Source organism: Podarcis vaucheri (genome assembly GCF_965113315.1).
Source record: "Podarcis vaucheri genome assembly, chromosome: 5".
NCBI lineage: Eukaryota > Metazoa > Chordata > Lepidosauria > Squamata > Lacertidae > Podarcis > Podarcis vaucheri.
Genome location: NC_138763.1, coordinates 88,468,721 through 88,493,119, shown reverse-complemented (window position 1 = coordinate 88,493,119; position 24,399 = coordinate 88,468,721). Strand labels below are relative to the sequence as shown.

At 41.5% G+C, this 24,399-nt stretch overlaps 1 protein-coding gene across 3 annotated transcripts in view; it reads left to right on the top strand.

The window, feature by feature from the left end:
• The window catches only part of ADK (adenosine kinase), a 201,487-nt gene that overhangs the window by 142,822 nt on the left and 34,266 nt on the right, over positions 1 to 24,399 (top strand). For all 3 annotated transcript variants that reach the window (XM_082223636.1, XM_082223637.1, XM_082223635.1), the window contains exons 8-9: positions 18,174 to 18,209; positions 22,418 to 22,532. In XM_082223636.1, the coding sequence (XP_082079762.1) occupies positions 18,174 to 18,209; positions 22,418 to 22,532 (151 nt within the window). The remainder of the gene's footprint in view (positions 1 to 18,173; positions 18,210 to 22,417; positions 22,533 to 24,399) is intronic.

Here is a 24,399-nt window from a genome sequence, read left to right as displayed (position 1 = left end):
AACAAGTTGGATAGATTGCGTTGGTGAACCTGAATTCTTCATGTGTTAACTTTAAGAGCCATAGACCATTATGTTAAAACATCACACGGGTACCTTGAGAATGCACAAGCTTGCCAGTAAACCCATCACCAGGCAGCTTTCACATGAAGATACCATGTGGGTTGAACCAGGACTTCCATATGGGAGCTCTATAAATGGCCCCTTTGATTTCCACAACAGTGGCAGTCCTTTTCCAAAGTCCTGTGGCTATTTCAAGGCCCATGAATGCAGCTTCCCTGCAGAAACACTGGTTCACACAAATGGCACCTGAACGCTGTCTGGCTGCAAACTTTGCAGTGCCCTCATGCATGCATAGGGGCTACAGCCAAGTACAAACAGCCCATAGACAAAGCTCCATGTCTGCTCTGCACTGTAACTTCCTTCATACGGCTGATCTGCAGGCATACTCCTAGGAATACTGATCAAGAATTTTAAAAAGGTATTAGCATAAGTACCCCATAACATTGCTAATCACAGCCTTTCAGTTAGTTGTAAATTCTCTTAATGGGCTGCTTCAGTAGTAATGTACTGTCCGAGAAGGTTTTCAAGAGCAGGTAAAATAGATAGATAGATAGATAGATAGATAGATAGATAGATAGATTCTTTATTGTCATTACACAAGTGCAACATTGCACAAAGTGCAACGAAATTGGATGCCATCCCTTAAAACAACAAAAGCAAGACAACAACAACAACCAAACAAACCACATTCCAGCCACACCCACACCACACCCATCAAACTCCCAGGTCACACTAACGAGTTACAGCATTCAAAAGGGCCACAGCTCTTGGATAGAAACTGTTTTTCAGTCTATTTGTCTTTGACTTGATGTTTCTATATCTTCTGCCAGAAGGCAGTAGTGCAAACAGACAGTGTCCCGGGTGAGATGAATCCTGCAGGATGTTATTTGCTTTCCTAAGACAACGGGAACCGTACAGTTCTTCCAAAGATGGGAGAGGATGACCAATAATCCTTTGGGCTGTGGTTATGACCTTCTGGAGCACCTTCCTCTCCCTAGCTGTACAACTGGAGAACCAAGCACAAATACAGTATGTAAGAATGCTCTCTATGGAGCCTCGGTAGAAGGACACCAGCAGTCTCTCACTCAGATTGTTCTTCTTTAAAAGTCTGAGGAAATAAATTCTCTGCTGGGCCTTCTTCACCAGAGCAGTGGTATGTGCGCTCCAAGTCATGCCCTGATATCACCTTACAACATTTGCTGGAATAAACTGATAGGACACACCAAATGTTTATTTCTGGATTTAAGGACTTCAAAGGAAGAAGTACTTGTGCCAGTTCTAAGACAATAGCTTCTTCCATGGTGGCCTAGCTTGCTCGTGTTTTATAAGCCTATTTACTTCGGTGCACATGATGAAATAATAGTTACCATAACCATGATTGTGCCACCGCTTTCCTTTGCTGATCTAGAAAAAAATACATGTTAACTAAACTATTATTGTTTTCCACACAACGGCTTTGTATTGAGCTTGAAGTTGTTGCATACATTGCTGAATAATAAACAAACCCAGTTGTATTTTTTAAAAAATGGCAAAAAGTGAATAGCATAAATAGGCATCTGGTCCCCCAAGTAACCAGTACTACAATTCGTGTGCTAAAAGCTGCCAGCAGATGTTCCAAAACTATCATGATCCCACGATTGCTGGGAGTGCAACTGTTTTATTAACTATTTTTCAGTTACAACTGCCTGTCTATTATAGCTGTAGCTATTGTTGGACCCAAACCTAGACAGCATCTTAAAAAGCAGAGACATCACCTTGCCAACAAAGGTCCGTATAGTTAAAGCTATGGTTCTCCCAGTAGTGATGTATGGAAGTGAGAGCTGGACCATAAAGAAGGCTGATCGCTGAAGAATTGATGCTTTTGTATTATGGTGCTGGAGGAGACTCAAGAGTCCCATGGACTGCAAGAAGATCAAACCTATCCATTCTGAAGGAAATCAGCCCTGAGTGCTTACTGGAAGGACAGATCGTGAAGCTGAGGCTCCAATACTTTGGTCACCTCATGAGAAGAGAAGACTCCCTGTTGTGGGGAAAGATGGAGGGCACAACGAGAAGGGGACGACAGAGGAGATGGTTGGATAGTGTTGTTGAAGCTACTTGCATGAGTTTGACTAAACTGCGGGAGGCAGTGGAAGACAGAAGTGCCTGGCATGCTCTGGTCCATGGGGTCATGAAGAGTCGGACACAACTAAACGACTAAACAACAACAACATTGTTGGAGCCATACAACAGAATAGACATGGTCTGCTGTGACATGGCCTGCTGTTTCTGATTTGAAGAATGATTATTGGTGGTCTCCATCAGGGCTGGCCCTACCTTTAGGCAGAGTGAGGCAATTGCCTCGGGTGGCAGATGTTGGAGGTCAGCACCAGCGCTCCTCAGACATTGATCCACCCCCCCAGCCATTCCCATCTGTTGGAGATCAGAGCTTAGTGTACCACAGGCCTTTTCATATACAGTATCTCCTAAATTAGCCTGCTGCCATCAGGTGCATCAGGTGGAGGAACACGATCCTGTTACCAGTTGAAGTAAGATTCAATTGCAAATCCGTTTCGTTTCTGAACATGGAATGAGGGGGCACCAACTTCTCCTTTATCTTAGGCAGCATAATGTCTTGAGCCAGCCCTGGTCATAATGATGTATTTCATTATTCAATTATTATTGGATTTGCGCCATAAGAACATAGTTCCAATGATGTGCTGACTCAACCAGCTAGAATTTCCTAGTGAGCATGGGCATTTAAAAACAAGTAAAGTTCTGTTCTAAACTTTCAAGATTCCTTTTAGTCCTCTTTGTTTATGTAAAGGAAAGCAATGAAATGTTAGTTCTTCGAGAAAGTCAACACACTCAAAAGTAAAATTGTGGGGGCTTTATAGCCAGAATAGCAGAGTACAAATCTGGAGTGTTCCATGCATGTAGTGTGTTTCAGATTCCCTGTGTTGGTCATGCAATCACTCTGCTTGATAATTGGCACACAGTTTATTGGCATCTGAATTTATTATATCATGTAATAAGTATAAATCCCATATTTGCTGATGCAGAATTTTTAACAGCACTCTCCTTTACATTAGAAACAAAATTCAGTTAATTAGCAACTGTGTTTTTTCTAGAAGCTGGAATTTGGAGCTTTTGCCCCAGCCATTTACAACTTGTTTTTCTTGGAAAGAGCAAAGTATTTGAAAATAGTGGGGAAAGGGGCCCTCTAATTTCCTTTTCTGCTGAGGAGTGCAGAGCCCCACTTCTCCCATCGACTCCGGGAATATTTCATTTTTTCCCTGCCTTTAAGGGTATATAAATAAAGCCTACTGGCAGAATTTACATTATCTTTGTACCTAAGCCAATTTGTAAAATGGTTGTAAAATTAAATCATATAATTGGAAGGGCTATTTAAACATTAATTGGTAATATGATACGGAGCAGCTCAGCGTTCCCTTTTGTCCAGATGTGGACAGAGTTAATAGAAACTTTTAAGACGTTTGTAGTGTGTTGGAAATGTTGCTTTAAGGCCAGGCCCCAGAAGGTCTCTTTCAAAAAGAGGCTCAGCCCAAAGCCCCAGAAGCTGGGGGTGGCAGGAGTGAGCCTGTATGAGACCCATTGTGTTGCTTCTTTTATTCTCTGTGCAAAGGATCTTTTAAACAGCCTCGGTCCTGTATACCTGAAGGAGCGTCTCCACCCCCATCGTTCAGCCCGGACACTGAGATCCAGTGCCAAGGGCCTTCTGGCGGTTCCCTCATTGCGAGAAGTGAGGTTACAGGGAACCAGACAGAGGGCCTTCTCGGTAGTGGCGCCCGCCCTGTGGAACACCCTCCCTTCAGATGTGAATGAAATAAGCAGCTATCTTCTCTTTAAAAGACATCTGAAGGCAGCCCTGTTTAGGGAAGTTTTTAATATTTAACGCTGTATTGTTTTTAATACTTGATAGGGAGCCGCCCAGAGTGGCTGGGGAAACTCAGCCAGATGGGCGGGTTATAAATAATAAAGTCATCACAACTTCACTACTGGTTCTTGACATAAAAGTAAATATTACACATGATGACTAGATTGCACTGCCTTGCCCCATTTCGAGAACTGCTTCGTAGAAGCATAGGAGGCTGCCTTACACCCAGTCAGACCATTGCTCCATTTAGCTCAATATTGCGTACACTGACTGGCAGCCAGGGTTTCAAACAGGGGACACACCCAAGTTTATCTGGAAATACCAGAGATTGAATTTAAGGATCTTTTATTATTATTATTAAAGATTTTCTTGTTTTACAGAAGCATGTGTAATGTCTCTCGGTTTTTTTCCATGTAACATTTTTACAAATCTGTTTCATTTGTTGAGACATTAGGGGGAGAGAAAAAAGGGGGGGGAGATGGGTGGCGATGGGGTCGGGTGGCGATGTTTCTATTATGCTTAATGTATGTAGGGTTTGGTGTCAGCGTTGCTTGTGCTGTTCACTTGTGTTCCTTTGGTGGTGAGAGAGGTTGGGGTTGGCCTAGGGTGTGGTTGTTTGTTTGTGATTGGCTGTGATGATCTTTGTTTCCGTGTGTGAGTGGGGTGGGTGGGTGTTTTGGATCAGGTTAGCCATATTGATTTGTATGGTGTTGGTGGATTATTGTCATTGTCTTGTTGGGCTGTGATATGTGATAAAGGGGAGCCATGCCGGGGTAAAGGCGTCTTCTTCTGTTTGTCAGTTTCAGTTTACTGGTTAATTTTTCTAGTAGGGCTGTTTCCCATACTATTTGGTACCATTGGTCCATGCTTACTCCTGACAGGTCTCTCCAGTGTCTGGTTATGGTGTTTCTGGCTGCTGAAAGTAGGTGGGTTATGAGTTCTTCAAACCCCCTAGACGCAATCAAAAAACAATGGGAGAATGACATAGGCTATGAGATTAACCCCATTCAATGGACCAGAATGTGGTCTAAACCCCCCTTTAAATCCATATCAACGAAAAGAAAAGGATTTTTTTTTTTAAACCCTGAATACATGACTTTCAGAACAGCAGAAGCAGCTCGGAAGAGAAGCGTTAAGGGATATATTTTAAATAATTTTAGAAGTTGTGCGTCCTTGTTTCTCAATTTGATCCTTTTACATGGTTTTGTATGTTTTATGCGTTGTGATTTGCTGTTATTTTTATTGATTATAGATTGGTAATTCTTTATTGTGACTGAGAAGTACAAACTGTTTATTATTTGCTGATGTATAATTGTACTGTTTACTATTAGATTCTGATGGATTGTTGAATGTTGTTTATTTTAAAGTTATTGTGACTTTTTATATTGGATCAGATTGCTACTGTTTGATGTTTTATTATGTTTTTATATTTGTCAGAGTGGCTGGAGAAACCCAGCCAGATGGGCAGGGTATATATTATTATTATTATTATTATTATTATTATTATTATTATTATGGTTGTTATTATTATCACACATAACATTTTGCTTAACAAGCATCATTGAGGTTGGTTGACGTCGTTGTTGTTTTCTATACCACTTTACATTTTTAAGAAAAATCTCAAAGCAGTTAACATCACATTAATTAAGACATCAAAAAAAATTGAATAAAACATTACTGAAGAAAGTCAGTTATAAAGTAGACATTCAAAGCAACACAGTTAACAGGAAACTAAAATATTATCTTAAATATTTCAAAACAAAGCATTGCTAAAGGAAGTCAGATATAAAATGCACATTTAAAACAGCATAATTAACAAGAGAATAAAATATTAAGCACAGAACGTATCTGCTACCAATGCTGCCAATCCTGCCAATGGTGGTTCATGGCGGGCGGCTGTGGAAGCTCAGGCTCAGTGACTGGGGCCTGCACTATGAGACAGATGAGATGGTCTCTGGCCTCCTCAGCAGCCCGAGCTCCTGTAGTTGGAGTCAGTTGGGGCCCTCTCCTTCCAGGTCAGGCAGAAAAAGTCTTGTATATCAGGGTGAAGGTCCTCCAGGACTCAAAGCAAAGATGATTTCATTATTTACTATGTTTTACCAATTTTTGTTATCTTGTTTTGGTGTTTATTGGCCAAAGCAGGTGGTTTGAACTCATATGGATGGTAGACACAAAAACAGAATGGCTAGATCAGCTGAACTCTGGAGTCCGAATCTTGTTCCTGCCTTGGTTTTGGAACTGAAACTGCATTGGTCACTCAAGCCAATGGCCTTTTTCAGGAGATGGACAGAGAAGTACAGTGGTACCTCGGGTTAAGTACTTAATTCGTTCCGGAGGTCCGTTCTTAACCTGAAACTGTTCTTAACCTGAAGCACCACTTTAGCTAATGGGGCCTCCCGAAGCCCAATTTCTGTTCTTATCCTGAAGCAAAGTTCTTAACCAGAAGCACTATTTCTGGGTTAGCGGAGTCTGTAACCTGAAGTGTATGTAGACCGAGGTACCACTGTACAACCCTGATAATTTCTCCCGGACCTCTAAGAAACTTTTGATCACCCATAGCTTCAAACTATTATCCATCTGGGGCTTCTCTAGGTCCCTTTGAAAACAAACACAAAAGTTTTCAGCATTCTCTTAGATCTTACTTGCCAAGTTGACCCATACCTTCAAATTAGAAAAATAATTATCTCAATTTCTTTATCCGCAGTAGATGAAAGAAGCTGCATTTCTGGACATTTAAAGGAACTTGCTTCTGTGTACACTAATCATTAATTTTTAAAATCTTACGAAACTTTTTTCTATGGCTTGGGGAATGCATTGAATTTCTCCTATAAGGTTTTTTTGTTGCATTAAATATTAATATTTCCATTCCCATGATATACTTAGATATCTAAGTGTAAACATAAATTCTGTAAGATGGAAAACACATTCATTGCAATCAGTCAAAACCTGTTACATTTGTGTAAAGAAAGAAAAAAAGATGTTCTGAAAAATGTGATATGATTCATCTGTGTTCTTTCAATGAAACAAGGCCTCTTAACCCTAGGATTTTAGTCCTAATTTTATTACTCCTTCCAGTAATAAGCCTTGAGTCTTTTTGCAGTCTTCTACTTTCTTTCTAACATCTATCGCTCATTAAAGTCCTTTTAGATTAGATTTAATGGTAGCTCACATTGTGCTAATTTCTTTTCAGTCTGTAGTCTTTTTGATTCTAATCATCCTTCACCAGTTTTCATTTCAATACTTTTTGAAGTGTGGAATCTCATAAAGAGCAAGATTCCTTTTTCTTTGTGCAGTGCCTTAATTTTTAAAACAGTCCTATTTATATAGATGTTTATAGATTATATTAAACTGTATGACAAAAACATATGAGAGATGTTGGACTAGGGAGGAAGGGCTGGTAGCATAGGTTTTACAGTTTGGGGATACAAAATACAGGTCTAGATAATAGTTATTATTTGTAGCGGAATTTCAGTATGGCTCAGATGCATAGAGCTGTTGCAGCTTATTACAGATGGATACAGTGGCAATTTAGCTCTAAGTGATTTCTTTTCAGCTGTGATCTTCTGGCAGGTAACTGTGAGGCTATTAAGTAAGGAAATAATTATTAATGAGACAATAGTAATAGCATGCAGCTAAATAATGATAGCAAAAGCCTTGGAACTTTTAAATTTTGCCGCTGGGAACCTGAAGAAGCAGCTTAAACCATGCAATATGATCTACTTAGTTATTTTCCTGGTTTCCTAAAATAATTTGTATTTTTTTAATACAAATCAGCACATCCAAAATTGGAGCACAGGCTGTCACTGCTAGAGAGTGTCAAACTTCAGAACTGATGTCTTTCTCTATGGACAAAGAGAACATTAATCTAGCTTTTTCTTTTCATGGAGATAATAACATTCCTTGCTTCTTCATTATAATCTACCTGCCTTCTGAGCACCAGAAGATGATCTTAAAGGGTGTCTGTTTGTTTGTTTGTTTGTTTGTTTGTTTGTTGCTGAGGCTGGTTCATCTGTGTTTATTTGTGCTCCTGAGGCCCTTTATAGGTAGGAGTCCCACAAGCATGTTGAGGAGCATTATGTAATTATTAAATCTCCCATGCCAACAACATGCATGCCAGCCGAATTATAAATCATGACCCTCCAAGTCCAGGATGTCTGCATTAACCAATGTAATCCATTCTCTTAACCAGCACAGACAGGCTGCCTCAGAATAAATTTGTAGATCTGGCAGGGCAAAGCCTCCTCTTTCTTTTGTATCTGTCATAATTTTATGTTTTGGCTTTTCCCTCACCAATAAATTTAGAAATGCCCCTCTTCCATTCTTTGAAGCAGCCTGCGTTATTAACAATTGATATTGATTGAAATAAAAACAGCATGCTGGGTAATAGGTTCATTTTGATAGCCGAGATTCTGCCAAGTAGGGAGAGCTTCATAGCAGGTTTTTAATGTTTTCTTTTAGATGCTGGATATTCTACATTTCATCAGTTGCCACCATAGAATTGCAGAGTTGGAAAGGACCTTGACTAGTCCAGAGGGGGAAGAAACGGTTGGGAGGGGGGCCTGAATGGTGGAAGCCTGAGCTGAAGGGAACTGCACTTCAGTCGCTTGGAAAGAGGAACCAGGGATTCCCCCCTGACTTTGCTGCAGAGCGGAGAGCCTCAGGTGGAGGCTTGGGAGGGCTTGTGGCAGCTAAGATGGGACCCAGAGCAGGAGCCCAAACAGTGGGATGCAGTCCTGTTGCTAAGATCCAGATGCTACCTTCGCAGTTGGAAATATATCCACTCACTCCCAAGGAGCGCGTGTTTGCAATGCCCACATTCCCCCAGGGCAAGCGGCTCTTTTTTCCTTTATGATTAAGAACCCTTATACCATACATTATATGAGGGGTGTAAATTAGAAGAAATAAGAACTATTTTTTAAAAAAATGGGATTGAAACATGATAACCAAGCTTTTGCAGAGCGAGAGAGGAGGGATGCCACCATTCTTATTGCACTGGCTGGGGGAGAGTAGCAGCTTGGTTCAGCCACACCGGGTGATGCAATGCAGGGGGTCCCACAACAATGCTGTAGAACAGAGTGTGAGAGGCAGGGGTTGCCCAATTTTAGCATCACACGGGGCGCCACTCAAATTTGAGAGCCCCAAGTCCACCACTGCTCCTTCCTCCTCAGGAAGTTTCCATGCAGTTTGGGAGCAATGCACTGGGTGTCTCATGACTCTTATATCTGATAAACTTCGTTATATGATGTGTCTTTTTTTTTATAACTCTCTAGTATTTACCTACTTAAATTACTACATTTAATTATCCTGACATGTTGCAAAACCTCAGTGAAGGTACCCTTTTGAAGATTGTGGAGGAAAGGAGCGGTTTCTCTTGCAAAAACTTGCCCTGTAATAAATAAAGGCTATCACTAATGTTAAAAGGGGGGGGGACTACCTATATTTAAGTTTTTAAAAATCAAATAGGAGGATAAGGATAAATTAACTGTAGCAATACATCAAAACCAAGATAGCTTCACAAATATACCAATTCAAGGCCAACTCTTGAAGAATTGTTGGCATTGGTTCACAGAGCATCATCATCTGGGCTTCTTCTGGACCAAGACCTTTGGTATTTAATTTTATAATATATGGCATTCAGACCTAGAAGTACGCTAAGACACAACTGTTCTGCTCCTGGAAGTTTTGACTTCCCATATCTTTGTTGTGTCTGGTATCTCAGTCCTATGTTAACTTAGAAGCAAGTCCCGTTCATTTTAAGTGTGTTTAGGAATGTGGCCCTAAACAGGTTTCATCTGGTTATAAACTGAGCATTGATCACTTTTAACAAGCTACATTCCAGCCACTTCACTCCTTCTGGAGTATAGATAGTCCCACATAATAAATACCAAAGAGTCAGCCACAGTGAAATCTGTGCAAAAGTATAAGTGCTTTTAAGCTACAACAAAAATAAGGGAAATTGTTACTGACCTAAGAAAACTAGAAACAACATGAAAGTGAAGCCTGCCACAAGGTCCTGGCACAAATAGCAGTTACCTTTTTTATTGCTATCTCTTGAGTTTTATCTCCAGTTTCCTGCATAAATGGCTGCTGTTCTGCTGAAAATGAAGGGTGAGAGTTAACTTTAAGCGACAGAACGTATTTCAACAGCTCTTCCTCTACACACTGTTTCTATGCAGTGTGAAATTCTGTGTGCTATTTGGTTTTAAAAAATACTTCAAAAACAATAACTTTGCAGTGCATTTAAATGTTCATTATTACTAAACAAGTTAGATTGTTAGGGTTTGCTACTGCGTTTTAAAATGCGACTGATTATAAATCGGCGCCGCGATCTGAAGTGGGGCAAAGAGTAGGGGCTTCAGGAAAAGGTACCGTATTTTTCGCTCTATAAGACGCACTGGATCACAAGACTTACCTAGTTTTTGGAGGAGGAAAACAAGAAAAAAATTATTCTGAATCTCAGAAGCCAAAACAAGAGGGATCTCTGTGCAGCGAAAGCAGCGATCCCTCTTGCTGTTCTGGCTTCTGGGATAGCTGCACAGCCTGCATTCGCTCCATAAGACGCACACACATTTCCCCTTACTTTTTAGGAGGGGAAAAGTGAGTCTTATAGAGCAAAAAATACGGTACCAATGTGTAAGTCTCCTGTTGAAACCCAATCTGCTAAAGCAATAGGATGGAAGCAGTGTGCGCTGCTTGTGTGTCTGGATAACAGAGAAAGTTATTCCCCCCCGGAAAAAGAATAGATTATGTTGCTGGTTGTATGTTTTGGTGTTGGGGTGGGGCGGTTATGGCTTTGTGTTTCGTTCTTTTGCTTTGCTTTGCTGTCGTCACACGCCATGCATAAATGAAAATGCTGCATTCTCCCGGGAGCTGTAAAGCTTCTGTGAAGATTGTTTATTTCCTTAATCCCTTCTCCTTTGTGAATCCTGATGTCAGATAGAAAATGGAAAGCCTTTAATATAGATAATATCGCCCTTATTATCACCTGCACTAGGGAGTGCCCTCGCTGCCTGTTGTTACCCTAGCAATCGCCATATGTTGCTGCCTCTCTGAGGTTAGATTTTAACCTGACTACCTTCTCCCATATGAGGTGCCTTTGGGGCGTAGCACAGATGGCCCACTGCTTCTTTCATTATCTTGCACTTATGGTCAATCAATGCTGAAAGGCGTCCTTTCATTTTGAACTTTCTGAGCTACTTGGGACATGCCAAATATCATTATTAGCAGCAGTCGCTGCAAAGGCGTGAACCCCGAGCCGAAAACCGTAAAGCAAACATGATTCCTAAAAGCACTGAGTGCAGCTCTCAGAGAAAGAAGAGATGGGAAATCTGACAAGGATGTAGCAAATTTAACCTCCTCCTGGAGTACAGGTAGTCCCGCTTAAGAAATAATAATAATAATAATAATAATAATAATAATAATAATAATAATAATAATTTCTTATTTATACCCCGCCCTCCCCAGCCAAGACTGGGCTCAAGGCGGCTAACAACCAATAATAAAAACAAGTTGATTAAAATACAATTTAAAAGATTAAGATACAACATTAAAACAATTAGGGAGCAATCTCTTCATAGATGGAGGAGAAAGGAAAAAGAAAGAGTGGGAGGGAATCAAACTGATTCTGAGCCAAAGGCCAGGTGGAACAGCTCTGTCTTACAGGCCCTGCGGAAAGAAATCAGATCCTGCAGGTCCCTGGTCTCATGAGAAAGAGCGTTCCACCAGGCCGGAGCCAGTGTTGAGAAGGCCCTGGCTCTGGTTGAGGCTAATCTAACTTCCTTAGGGCCTGGGACCTCTAGGGTGTTGCTATATATGGACCTTAAGGTTCTCCGTGGGGTATACCAGGAGAGGCGGTCCCGTAGGAACGAGGGTCCTAGGCCATGAAGGGCTTTAAAAGTCAAAACCAGCACAAATACCAGGAGACCAGCTATAATAAAATTCACACAAAAGTGCAGGTGCTTTTAAGCTGGAACAAATGGATGATGCCAATCTTCTGCTGCAGCCAAGGAGCCTTCTGAGGGACAGCGAGAGGAAATTCTGCAGGAGGGATTTAAAGGAGGCAAGAGAAACTGTTTGGCAGAAGGACTGATCTTACAGCTATTGTCATCATATGCTACAGCAAGCCGGGGGGAGTGCTCTTCACATGTAATAAGCACCTTGGAAAATGTCACAGAGGTAGGAATGGTAGAAAGAAATATATGGACAGAGCAGATATGAGTTCTGAGGCAAGAGCAAAGGATGGAGTATGGTGCATTGGAATGCTACTAGAAGGAACATAATTACCGTATTTTTTGCTCTATAAGACTCACTTTTTCCCTCCTAAAAAGTAAGGGGAAATGTGTGTGCGTCTTATGGAGCGAATGCAGGCTGCGCAGCTATCCCAGAAGCCAGAACAGCAAGAGGGATTGCTGCTTTCACTGCGCAGCGATCCTTCTTGCTGTTCTGGCTTCTGAGATTCAGAATATTTTTTTTTTCTTGTTTTCCTCCTCCAAAAACTTGGTGCGTCTTGTGGTCTGGCGCGTCTTATAGAGCAAAAAATACGGTATGTCCCAAACTTTTGGTGTTTCTTTGGGAATTGAGTACTGAGATAGACTCTTATTTATTTATGGGGAATTTTGTCTGTGGTGGCATTGGTAGTTTTGCTGAGGTCAAGGGAAGCCCAGTCTTTTTTCCGCTGTGTTTAGATTAGATTTTTTTTCTGCCCCCTTGGACAGAAAATGTGGTTTGGTATAAACTGGGTAGCAACAAGACATATTTGGAGTTGGCTACAGAAGAGGGTAAAGATTAAGTGCCCAGCCTTACTGCTTTCCTGCGTGGCAGAACGTTTCATTTCTCAAAAGGGACACCCTTGTCTTCTTGCTCCAGCCTTGTGACCTGACCTTCCATGTTTGTTCGTACAGTAAGAAAAATTGTCACAGCTATTCTGAAGGAAGTATGGCATGCTGCAAACATTTCATCTGTCTGTTGCCATGGAATATTGTGATGTCATCTCAGATGGATTTTAAAGGGAATTGGACAAAGGCGTGGAGGATAAATCTATCAATGGCTACAAGCCATCATGATCTTCAGTTACAGAGGCAGTATATCACCCTATCCCAGTTGCTGAGAGCAACCAGAGGAGAAAATTGTTGCATTCACATCCTCCTTGTGGCTTCCCAACGGTATCTGATTGACCAGTTTGGGAAATGGGATGCTAGACTAGATATACCAGGGGTCAGCAAAGTTTTTCAGCAGGGGGCCGGTCCACTTTCCCTCAGACCTTGTGGGGGGCCGGACTTTATTATTTTAAAAAATATCAACGAATTCCTATGCCCCACAAATAACCCAGAGGTGTATTTTAAATAAAAGGACACATCCTACTCATGTAAAATCACACTGATTCCTGGACCACCCACGGGCTGGATTTAGAAGGCGATTGGGCCGGATCCGGCCCCTGGGCCTTTGTTTTCCTACCCATGAGATAGACTTTTGGTCTGATCCAGACATAGCTGCTCTCATATTGAGAAGGTTTGGAGGTGGAGAGGGAGCTGGGACCAGCTGCGCTTGTTGCATGGCACCCTAACTGCATTTGGACAGTCCTCTTTTACTTCTTATTTCCAGCACCAGAGTTTCTTGTCTGGCACCATAGCAACTGCAGGGCTCTTCCCACTTCAAATTTTAAAGCATACAACCACAAACGTAAAGCGTGAGTACCACAAACAGATGTTTATAATAACCAAGTCAGTCTTACAGGTATGCTCAGGATCGGGCCTGGATTGACTGTAGTGCTTGCTATAGCCCTAAAGCAGCAAAAAACTCCATATTCCAAGCAAAAAAATAGAAAGTATTTTAAATAACTGGAAATAAACTTGCACTCTACAGATTGATTCGCAGATAGGCACAAAGCAGTATCAGAGATTCCTGGCCAAATAAAAGTTTGGCACAGATGTTAATGTCTTCCCCTCCCTCTCACCTCGGAATATACTTCTAACTTCCTCTTTCAATTGCATGACTAAAAACTTGAGGTTACAAATATCATCTGGCTCCAATACATCTTGTTTAGTTTTTGTTCCTATTTTCTGTGGACTTATGGCTTCCATTACTACTCTTCTCCCCCCCCCCTTTTTTTTTTTTTTGCATTGTCTGTGTCCCAGTCCCACCTAAGCCTTTCTGGATTTTATTGTAGTTCATTAGAAGTGCATTTCTTTATCTTGGAGGCTTTCAGGCTCTTTCCCTCCCCACCCACCCCCACCCCATGTATGCCTTGGCTTTGTTAATTGCATGCTGCTCTAAGAATACACGGCATGATACCTTTGAACCTTACACTTTGCCTTGACAGCTGGGCTAGCAAATGCCACTGACAACGGGGAAGGGTGAGGGGGGGGGGAATCTTTTGTAAGTAAATTGCCAATGTGGCTAACCTTGCTGGAACCCAATTGTTAAGGCTGTGATTCAGTTTTTCTGTCAAACTCAGTTCAGGCTAACCTGGCTGGCTTTCTGCTTCTTAAGTGATCAGCCTGAGGAAGTGTGCTTTCTCAGCTTATCAGGTTTTATTAACTTCAGCTTCCTGCTGCAGTAATTGTTTGTTCCCACTTCAGCTTCTTAGAATGTCCCCCAGAATGCCTTGTCACCAGTGCCTGAGAAACATGTGCACATTAAATACTTCCTTGAATTATTTGCGGCGCAATCCACCAGAAAATTCTACCTACCTACGCAGGCCCCGCTGAAATGCGTGGGAGCATTTTAAGATCACTTCTTTTGCAGTGCTCCGTTTATCTCATCAGCAGTCATCCTCTGCCAATTGTACTTGCATTGCTTATGTTTAGTAGTCTGCAAAGATCGCTATTTCTCCGCTGATGTTATTCCCCTGCAAAATGGAATAGTAAAAAGGCACTGGCGATAATGTAAACTGAACAAGTGATAGTGAGATAGGCCAAAAGTTACCTCCTGTTGTGAAGTGAAATGTGAGTAACGGGGGGGAATGATTAAGATACTTTGGAAAATAAGTAAAAGCTTTATTACAAACGGGGCTCCGTACATAGAAATACGTTAATGTTTCATATGTTGGCCCAGTTGACATGTGGTGTGAACATGCTTGTGTGCAGGTACCGTATTTTTCGCTCTATAAGACGCAACAGACCACAAGACGCACCTAGTTTTTGGAGGAGGAAAACAAGAAAAAAAATATTCTGAATCTCAGAAACCAGGACAGCAAAAGGGATCTTGCTGTTCTTGCTTCTGGGATAGCTGCGCAGCCTGCATTCACTCCATATGATGCACACACATTTCCCCTTACTTTTTAGGAGGGAAAAAGTGAGTCTTACAGAGCAAAAAATACGGTATTTACAGAAAAAATCACAGCTGCTTTGCTGCTCTCCAGATGCTGCTGCCGCTACAGTACCTGGTACTAGTGCTACATGCAGATCTGGGTTCATGATTTGTTACAACCCTATAACTCGTGGTTTGTCTGGGCCAAGACAAACCATGAGCCCAGGCTTAGCCATGATGCTGAGCCAAACCATGTCTTAGTTCTGCAGCAGGGCATGTGGAGAAGGAGCGAAATGCCCACAGTTTTTCCTCTGAGTACCAGCACACTCGTGCATTCATGCATAGCCGTGGTTTGGCATTACGTACTCATTTTATGTCTTCTAATCTTTTCAAATGGTACGTTTTCAGGGAGGGATATCTGAAGGTCTGCTAGAGGAACGGTCTTCTGCTTCCAGTTACAGATAGGTAGCTGTGTTGGTCTGCCATAGTCAAAATAAAATAATTCCTTCCAGTAGCACCTTAAAGACCAACTAAGTTAGTTCTTGGTATGAGCTTTCGTGTGCATGCACACTTCTTCAGATACACTGAAACAGAAGTTGCCAGATCCTTCTATATAGTGAGAAGGTGGGGAGGGGTATTACTCAGAAGGGTGGTGGGAATGGGAGATTGGCAGATAGCTGAGATGAGCCTGTTGACGACTCTTAACGACTGCAATAGGTCTTACAGGAAAAGGCAAGGGGTGAGAAGGTGAAAAATGGCTTAGTCATGTATAATGAGATAAGAATCCAATGTCTTTGTTCAGACCAGGTCTCTCCATGGTTTTAAGTTTGGTAATGAGTTGCAATTCAGCAGCTTCTCTTTCCAGTCTATTTCTGAAATTCCTTTGTAGTAAAACAGCTACTTTGAGATCTTGTATAGAATGTCCTGGGAGATTGAAGTGTTCTCCTACTGGTTTCTCTGTTTTGTGATTTTGGTCTTCTGCTTGCACAGGTAGACTTCCTCTACTATATTCTGCACTGCCACCTCCACGCAGCCACCAAATCTGCTTTGGAGCATTGGAGGACCCTCTGGGTCAGATTTGGAGGTGCGTGGAGGCAGCAGAGGCGAGGAAAGGAAAGGGAAATCCATTGTGCAGCACTGGATATCACCCAGTATATGTAAATTATCTTCAGTGATGTCTTCATATTAGAACCAATTAGGAAATAGCATTACTGCTTTCTCCCCTGTTCTGTGCTTGTATTTAAAATCACACATTCAAAGGGCAGCCATTAATGTTTGATATAAATATGAAATAACAACCTTCTGGTGCTCGAGTCCTACTTGAGGGATGAAGAAGAGTTCAGTTGCTAAAAGCTGTGAATAAGACATCAAACTGTTTTAAGGGATTCTCTCATTAATGGTTGGCTGTGTTGTTTTATTTGAAACACTTGGGGTTCTTTAATGTGAAATCAATGACAAATAGCTTTCAATATGTTTGCAGCTAAGCACCAGGCTAATCCTTCAATGACACCATGAATGTTGTTGATTGAAATTATATTTTAAAGCTTATAACTATTACATAAAGCTGTAATCAAACCGTATGATTTAAAAATATCAGAGGAGTCCTGCTGCATCAGCCGAAAAACCCACTTAGCTGAGCACTCTGTTCTCACAGATTTCAACCAGATGTCTACAGGAAGCCTGCAAATGTGATGAAAAGGTGTGGTCATAGAATCATAGACTCACAGAGTTGGAAGTAGAGTTGGAAGGAACCCCGTGGGTCATCTAGTCCAATCTCCTGCAATGCAGGAATCTCAACTAAAGCATCCATGAGTGATGGCCATCCAACCTCTACTTAAAAACCTTCAAGTTGACCAGTGGTTTTCAGCCAGTGTGCCGTGGCACCCTAGGGTGCCTTGAATGATGGTCAGGGGTGTCGCAGGCAACACTGGCCTCTGTCCCTCTTTCCTTTCCTTCCCTCCCTCCTCTGATGCCCTCTCACATCTCTGCCTCCCCAAGGCTTGCACAGCTGTTTGCTGCAACAGCCCTGGCTACAAGCTCCCCAGGTGAATGGAGCCTCTGGAGCTGGCCAGAGGGTGCTTCCCAGGCCCCTGTGGGGCAGTGTGAGGAGGCACCTCTCTTTGGGGCAGGGAGGGCAGCTCAGAGACCAGGGGGTGCAGCTGTGGCTGCCCAGAAGACTCCCAAGAAGAGGGGAGAGGAGAGGAGACCGAGGGAACACTCTGCAAGGGAGAGCGTTCAAAAAGGGGTGAGAGGCTGCCAGCTCTGCAGGCCAGGGGTGACATATCTGGGCTCCTGAGCCCCACAGGGGTGCTGCAGAAAAAAATTAGTTGCTTAAGGAAGCCGTGGACTCAAAAAGGTTGTAAATCTATAAAGTAGACAGATCTTTTGAGCAGTTCCAAGTAAAAATTCAGTGTTAGGTTGAGCAGGAAACTGCATGTTTCATATTATACCGAACTGATGCTGGAAATGGCACCTCTGTATTTTTATTCTGCTCTCCTCTGAAACAGCCAAGGGTCATATACCCTGATTTGTGGCTTCATCACATGTTAATTTCCTTACCAGCGTTGTAGTCACAACACGGGGTAAGCGATCCTAAACGTTATTGGGGAAAGGTGAGGGTGCTGTTTGTAAATTTGGCTCTCCAGCCTCACTGCTGTAGCCTTTGGGAAGTGTGGTAGAAATGATTAATAGTGAAAAGTCCTGTGGTTAACTGTACCCTTTTCTGTTAAAGGCCATTAGTCCAAAGTTACTTTGCCAGTGGGGAGGAGAGCACACATTTTCCTTCCATCTCTCTGAAGTGTGTTGACACTTCATTGCTATCTTGTCAGGGGAAGAAGCAGCCTTTTCATCGCAAGTAACTGAACAACTGCATGTGGGCATATTGAGATAATTATGTAAAAGGAGACTGCCTGAATGAGCTTCCAAATGTGTTATTTCTTTATTATCTAGCACTTTATAATTAACTGTTCCCTTTTTATTATTATTTCAGGAAGCTGCCACTTTTGCTAGAGCGCAAGGCTTTGAGGTGAGTTAACCTATGTTGCACGCTAAACAGATTCTAAAGGGGTTTTTTCCCCTTGCTGATAATGAAGTTCTTTTGGACAGTGATTGATGTGCTATTATACTCTCCAAGCCTCGCAGCAGTTGCCATAGAAACTTGGCAGTCGTCATGGTTTCTTTGTTCTGCCAGCTCAGTGTTATGACGCACTCTGCTAGGTCTGCACCCAACATCGCCTACAGATGTTATTTATTGAATTTTGAAAAGCCTCTTGGGAAGCTGAGAGGTTGGGCACGGCTTCAAGCTGCCTCTGCAGATATGGGGCCTGTCAGTTTGCTCAGTTAAAAAGCCACCTCATTAGCTGAATTACACTCCATAAAGATCCAGTGCTAAAGCATTGGTGAGGCAGGACTAAATACTGAAATATAACACCATTTTAAATAACTTAAACTCTGCCATATGTGGATTATCGTCATGCAAATGAATTTTAGTAAGGTGGTATGTGGAATTGTTAAGAGCTGATTAACGTAAACCCTGCCTTTTACACTCAGTCTCTTTTGGAGAAGTGGGCTGTTCTTTTGTTAACAGGCACAAGTGGTATTTTCCATCTGGGTTTGTACAAATGTGCAATCTCCTAACAGCCACACACAGTCTCTGTCTTTTGTTTAGTCTATTGTGCATCATTTTTAGAGGGTCTACTCTTGACTTTAGTATTTTTATTTGCGAATGCTTCAGATTCTGGAGGGTTTATCAGTATACCATTTTCCTAATAGCCTGATCAGGAGAACTACTACCTATAGGACATGGGGACTGTTTCCTAGCATTCACCAGACACTATATAATGTGACAACCAATGTGTTTGATATTAAGTGATCCTTGCAGTCCAATGTGCACGAAGCCTTTTTCTGTACATGTGCATCTGCCTTAACCCCTCAAGTGTTTTGTTCATCAGGCAAATACATCAGGAAAGCTGATGCTTGGGCTGTTCAGTTCCCATTTGCATTATCAGACCCACACAGTTAGGGGACCATACGCTGATCTGATACTTTCCTTTGGGTCTGGGCAAGTACAAAGGAAGAGAAAGAGAAGCACATCTGTGGTGTGTCTTTGTGTGTATGTCCAATTTGGATTGCTTCAAGATAACTCAAAAGCAACACACATCTGCGCCATCTTTATAATGTTAACGCAATATGCTTTGCAGTTTTATTTTGTCGTGGCTGCTTTTATAGAAATGAAGAGTATGCAAATTGAAAGTGTTTTTTTTTTTTTACAATCTCTATTAGAATAAACATGATTTGTCAAATAAAACAGTGTTTTAGGTCTTCACGATTTAGCACAATTTATTTGAAATCTATAGTACGGTATAGTAGAGCAGCAAAGAATGGAAGTTGTGTATTAGCCTTGCCCTTTTTATGTTTTCATTTCTTCCTTAAGCTGAAAACCTGGGGCATGCCTGGTTTAAATTAACACCGAGTGACAAAATGCTTTTGCAAATGTCTGCCAAACACCTTTTTATTAACCTTTCCATTAGCACTTTCTTATACTTCCTAGCACAGTTTCTGCTGAACATCCTAAATCTGCCATGTCTGATTTCACTGCATTAGCAAAGTGCACAGAGATTGTGATCTTATCCCATATTGCCCCCTTTGCTTGGCAGCAAGTGACATATCAGATCTGCCAATGGTGATGTATGATGTTTGATAATGTGTCCATTGAGGGTTTTTATTCTGTAACTTTAACATTTCCCCAAACCTCACAGCGAAAAAGGAGCAATGAAAATGGTTCACCATTAGATCTTTTTAGAATCACGAAAACTAAAGGGAAAATTATAGTAGAATAAGGGCTCTAATTGACTGCTGTTTGAGAACATTATCAGAAGCTGAATGGAGGTCCAGTATACACAGTTGCCCTTAGGACCTATAACATAAGAAATACTAAATAAGCGCCTTTTCTTCCTTAGCACAACCTATATACTAAGACAGTCCTTTCTTAGTATAAATTGTGCTTCTGATTCAGGCCAGAGTCTCAAATCTACGCGAGAACTACAGGTCTGAGTTCTGGTAATATTTGATGATGGAGTGAACCACTTTGGAGATGGGTGAGGGAGCCACATTATTAATGTAGGGGGTTACATCAACTTAGAAAACTAATGCATCCTGGAGAGTATAAGCTAGTGCTAGTTATTTAAGTGCAGGGAGGCTTTCCATTTGGAGGAAAAATCCACTCTCCCCACCTTCACTCTAAAGTGGTATGTTAAGCAAAAAGCTGTCTAAAACTGGATTAAAATAAAGAATTAATATAAAGCTGCAGAGCAGTAAGATTCCATGGTAGCAAAAACAACAAACTTTGCAATCAACTGTAAGTAGAGACAAAGAGAACCATTTTTCCATGGCACCCAAAATTAGCACCTGGAGGGAATTTCACAACTGGGGTGCCACCACAGGAAAGGACCTGTCCCAAAGTATTACTCAATGTGCCTCTGGGGGCAAAGACCTATGTAGAAGTACTTAATGACTGGGCAGTTTCCTCTGGGAGCAGAGAGTGCTTTTTAGGTATTTGTTGTGCCTGGCAAGCTTTGTTCCATTGCTACTTGTATAACTCAAAAGAAGATGCAATAAAATAATGCCATAACTGTTTGTACTGCACAGAGAAATTTTGTAAAAACCTGCAGCTTTGTACTTTGACTGATTAAGGCTACTACTAAACATTATGGGAGAGGCATGACTGCCACCAAAAACAGCTCTACATTTCCCCCTTTCTGTGGTAACTTCTAATAAAATGATCTGTATGCCTTTTTAAATTAGTCTGCCATAAACTTTGAAGACAAATAACCATGGTTTTATTTCCTGGTTAAGGTCAGTTGCACCTGGCACTACGTTTTGGATAATACATATTTTAAGAAAAAATCAAAAGGGGGGGAATCTCAGGCAATAAAAAGGGTTCAGAAATATGCAGTGAGAAAAGGCAGTTTGCATGCTGGTGAGATAAGCAACATAACCTCCTGTAAGATGATCTATGGTTTCCTGGGACTACGCAGGATCTGGGAGAGGAGCTTGTAACTGTTTTCTCCTGCCTGGTCTGTTTTACTCCCACACCGCAGTGCGCTGAGCCACAAGCCAAGATTTGGCTTTGCAAGTTATCTGAACCCAACCTTGTGGTTAAGGTCTCTCCTCCCTAACCACAAGCTGTAACTAAGGCTTGTTCTCGGCTACACCTTGTGGTTACCGAGGAGAGAGCTTAAGTCCAGGATCAGATGACATGCTAAGCCAAATCTTGGCTTATCTTAGTGCTTCATGGGGGTGAAAAAAAGACTGGGAAGAAGCAAGGCAGCTAGGAGCTCTTCTTCAGGAGCCGATATATTTGTGTGGCTTACTGTGATACGCAAACCAGGCCAGAGCAGGGCAAAGCAAAAAGCAAAGTAGGTGATGGGAATTGCTGGTACATGTCTTAAAATATGTCCCTGCTAAGGATTTAAAACGAAGAGCCTTTTGTACTTTATGTAGTATTGCAAGAAAGGCAAGGATTGGGGTAGAAACCCATTACCCATCCATCCACCCACCTACCTTGTGCTGCAAGCTGCCTAAAATGCTTAGTAGACATAAACACAGGGGTTCATTTGTGGATCAACGAACAAAGTGAAGAAAACCATGTATGTTCACTTTGGGGAGAACAGTGAGATTTTCCAATCACTCTTGGAGACAAACTACTCTCTCTTAGTGTAAGAATTAATGGCAGCCAAATGGCAATGACATCAAATTCCTTGCAGACAAATAGTATTAGTATGAAGTTACAGGGAAACACTGTAATTCTAGAAATATGTGGGCAACACTAAAGTACATGAAGTTTAGTGTCAAGAGTGAAGTGATACAACTTTGGAAAATGTTAATCCATGCATGTTAGAAATGCAAGAGAGATCAGGAAAGTAGTGTTTTCTGTTTCACTGACCCTTGTTGGTATAGGCGTGTGCCCTATGCCGCCTTTTCTTAACATTTTTTCACTCTTTCCTGTTTCTAAGTGGAGTGGATGTTTCCACATTCATCTTAAAACAAACTGAATCCAACCACATTTAGTTAAACCAAACAAGGTTCTCAAACCACAGTTTGAACCTGAATGGAAAAGTCTGTTTTCATATCTAAAGTAATTTCCTTACATTATTCAAATAAAGTTATAATCTCAAGTGTGCTGTTTTGTACTACGTACAATACATCTTTTGTTTTTCTTTTTTGTGTCACCAGACTGAGGACATTAAGGAGATAGCCCGGAAAGCACAAGCCTTGCCCAAAGCGAACCTGAAAAGACAGCGGGTTGTCGTATTCACCCAAGGGAAAGAAGACACTATTATGGCCACAGGTACGTAGTATCTAAGCATTATATCCAAGGTATATAAGGGAATAGCACTCCATTCAGCATTGGTTGGGTCTCAGTGGGCCGCCATGTTTCAGAAAGGATGCAGAAAAATGAAAGGGTTCCAAGCAAGGAACAAAGTTGATTAAAGATTTGGAGTATATGGTGCCTGAGCATGATATGCACTTGTACAGTTGTGAAAAAGAAGGTGGGGGCGGACAGGCAAAGAAGCATCAGAACAGCTGTTCTGGGAAACAAAGAGAAGATTGGCTGAACATTTGAGCGTATGTTAGCCATGGCTTAAATCTAGGGGAATCCCGCTTTTGTAGGACAGAACTAGTACTTCAGGAGTTTCTTGAAAACGATGATGATATAATTACCAATAACAATACGAATCTTAAGACTAATATGCTCTGATTAGTATCCAATGTTGTTTCCTCTGCTGATGGGGAAAGCCTTCAGAACAAGTTTTAGGGAGGCTAGGGTGTGGGGGAAGAATCACCCTAAATTGCCTTCCTCCTCATTCCACTGACAGATGCTCCCCATCATCAGAGGGAATACCACAGGATGTATAATATATTTTGCTTCTCCAAAATGTTGCATAAAATTGAGTTTATTGTACTAATGGCCACAATCCAGCACTGCTTGGAATTTTAATCATCCTTGCATGTACACACCTGACACAAGACCTGCTTGTTGATTGTGTGTGTGTGTGTGTGTGTGTGTGTGTGTGTGTGTATGTATTTTAAGATCAGTGATGTATATTGTAATGTGAGTTGCTTCTTACAAAGCAGGTTGAAAATATTGATTCAAATTATTTTTATTCTGGTTTTATACACTGAGCATTAGCTACTGAATTATGTTGGCCACAAGCAGGAGTTCACCATACAACAGCTGCTAAAACAGTTAATTCTTTTAAGAGGCAGCAATGGAAATGAAAGTGTGTACTGTGAAGTGAATTTCCAGTTGCTTTTATTTGAAAATCCCACTCCAAGGGTTTCCCAGTTGGCAATTTCCCCATCTTCTGAAAGTGGGCAGGAGGTGCTGTTGTGAGGAAGAAATGATATGTGATATTCCAATTTAAGCATTACAAACATGACTGTCTGGGGGGCTTTACATCTTCTTTTTAATTTAGATTACCCATGCTTGTTTATTAAACAGTGCTGTGGCTTGCTAACCTATGCAGCAGGGAATACTGTTTGTCATTCGTTTCTGTGCAGCAAAATGTATTTACATACAGTTCAGTACTCTATTGCTTCATCTGTGGTGATGAGCTTCATAACCCTAACCTTACCGCTACTACTGCTAAAACATCTACTCCAGTGGCAAGAGTTTTGTTGGATATTTCATAGGTCATAGAGGTTATACAGGAGCTATCCACACAATGAATGTGAATTTTAATCATGGCAGACACTTGCGTCATAACCCCACAGCGTATCGATACACAATGTTCATTTTTGCTGCCATGGGACTTCCTATATTGCTTCTGCTTCTGAGTCAGCTTTGTCTTAAACCAGCTTTTAAAAACTCAGTATGAGAGCAGTCCGCTCCCTCCCAAATTAATTTATGACCATTCCTTCTGGGACAACTTCAGAATTTAAACAAACCTCCCTGCCTTCTATGGCTGGCTGAACCAAGATGATAATAAGGGCCATTTATGCATACATGTTAGTAGCTTCTGTCACTAAGCATTTGTTTCATTCTTCGAGCTGGAAGTGATAGCATAGCCATTAATCCACTCTAAAATACTCTCTCTTTTTTGTAATTAGAAGTGTATTTGAGGACTAATGTTTTCTAAACTGTGCTGTTTGTTCCTTATGAAAATAAAGTCAAAAGAGGGGATGCCCTTCCTCTTTTTTTAAAAAAAAGCTAA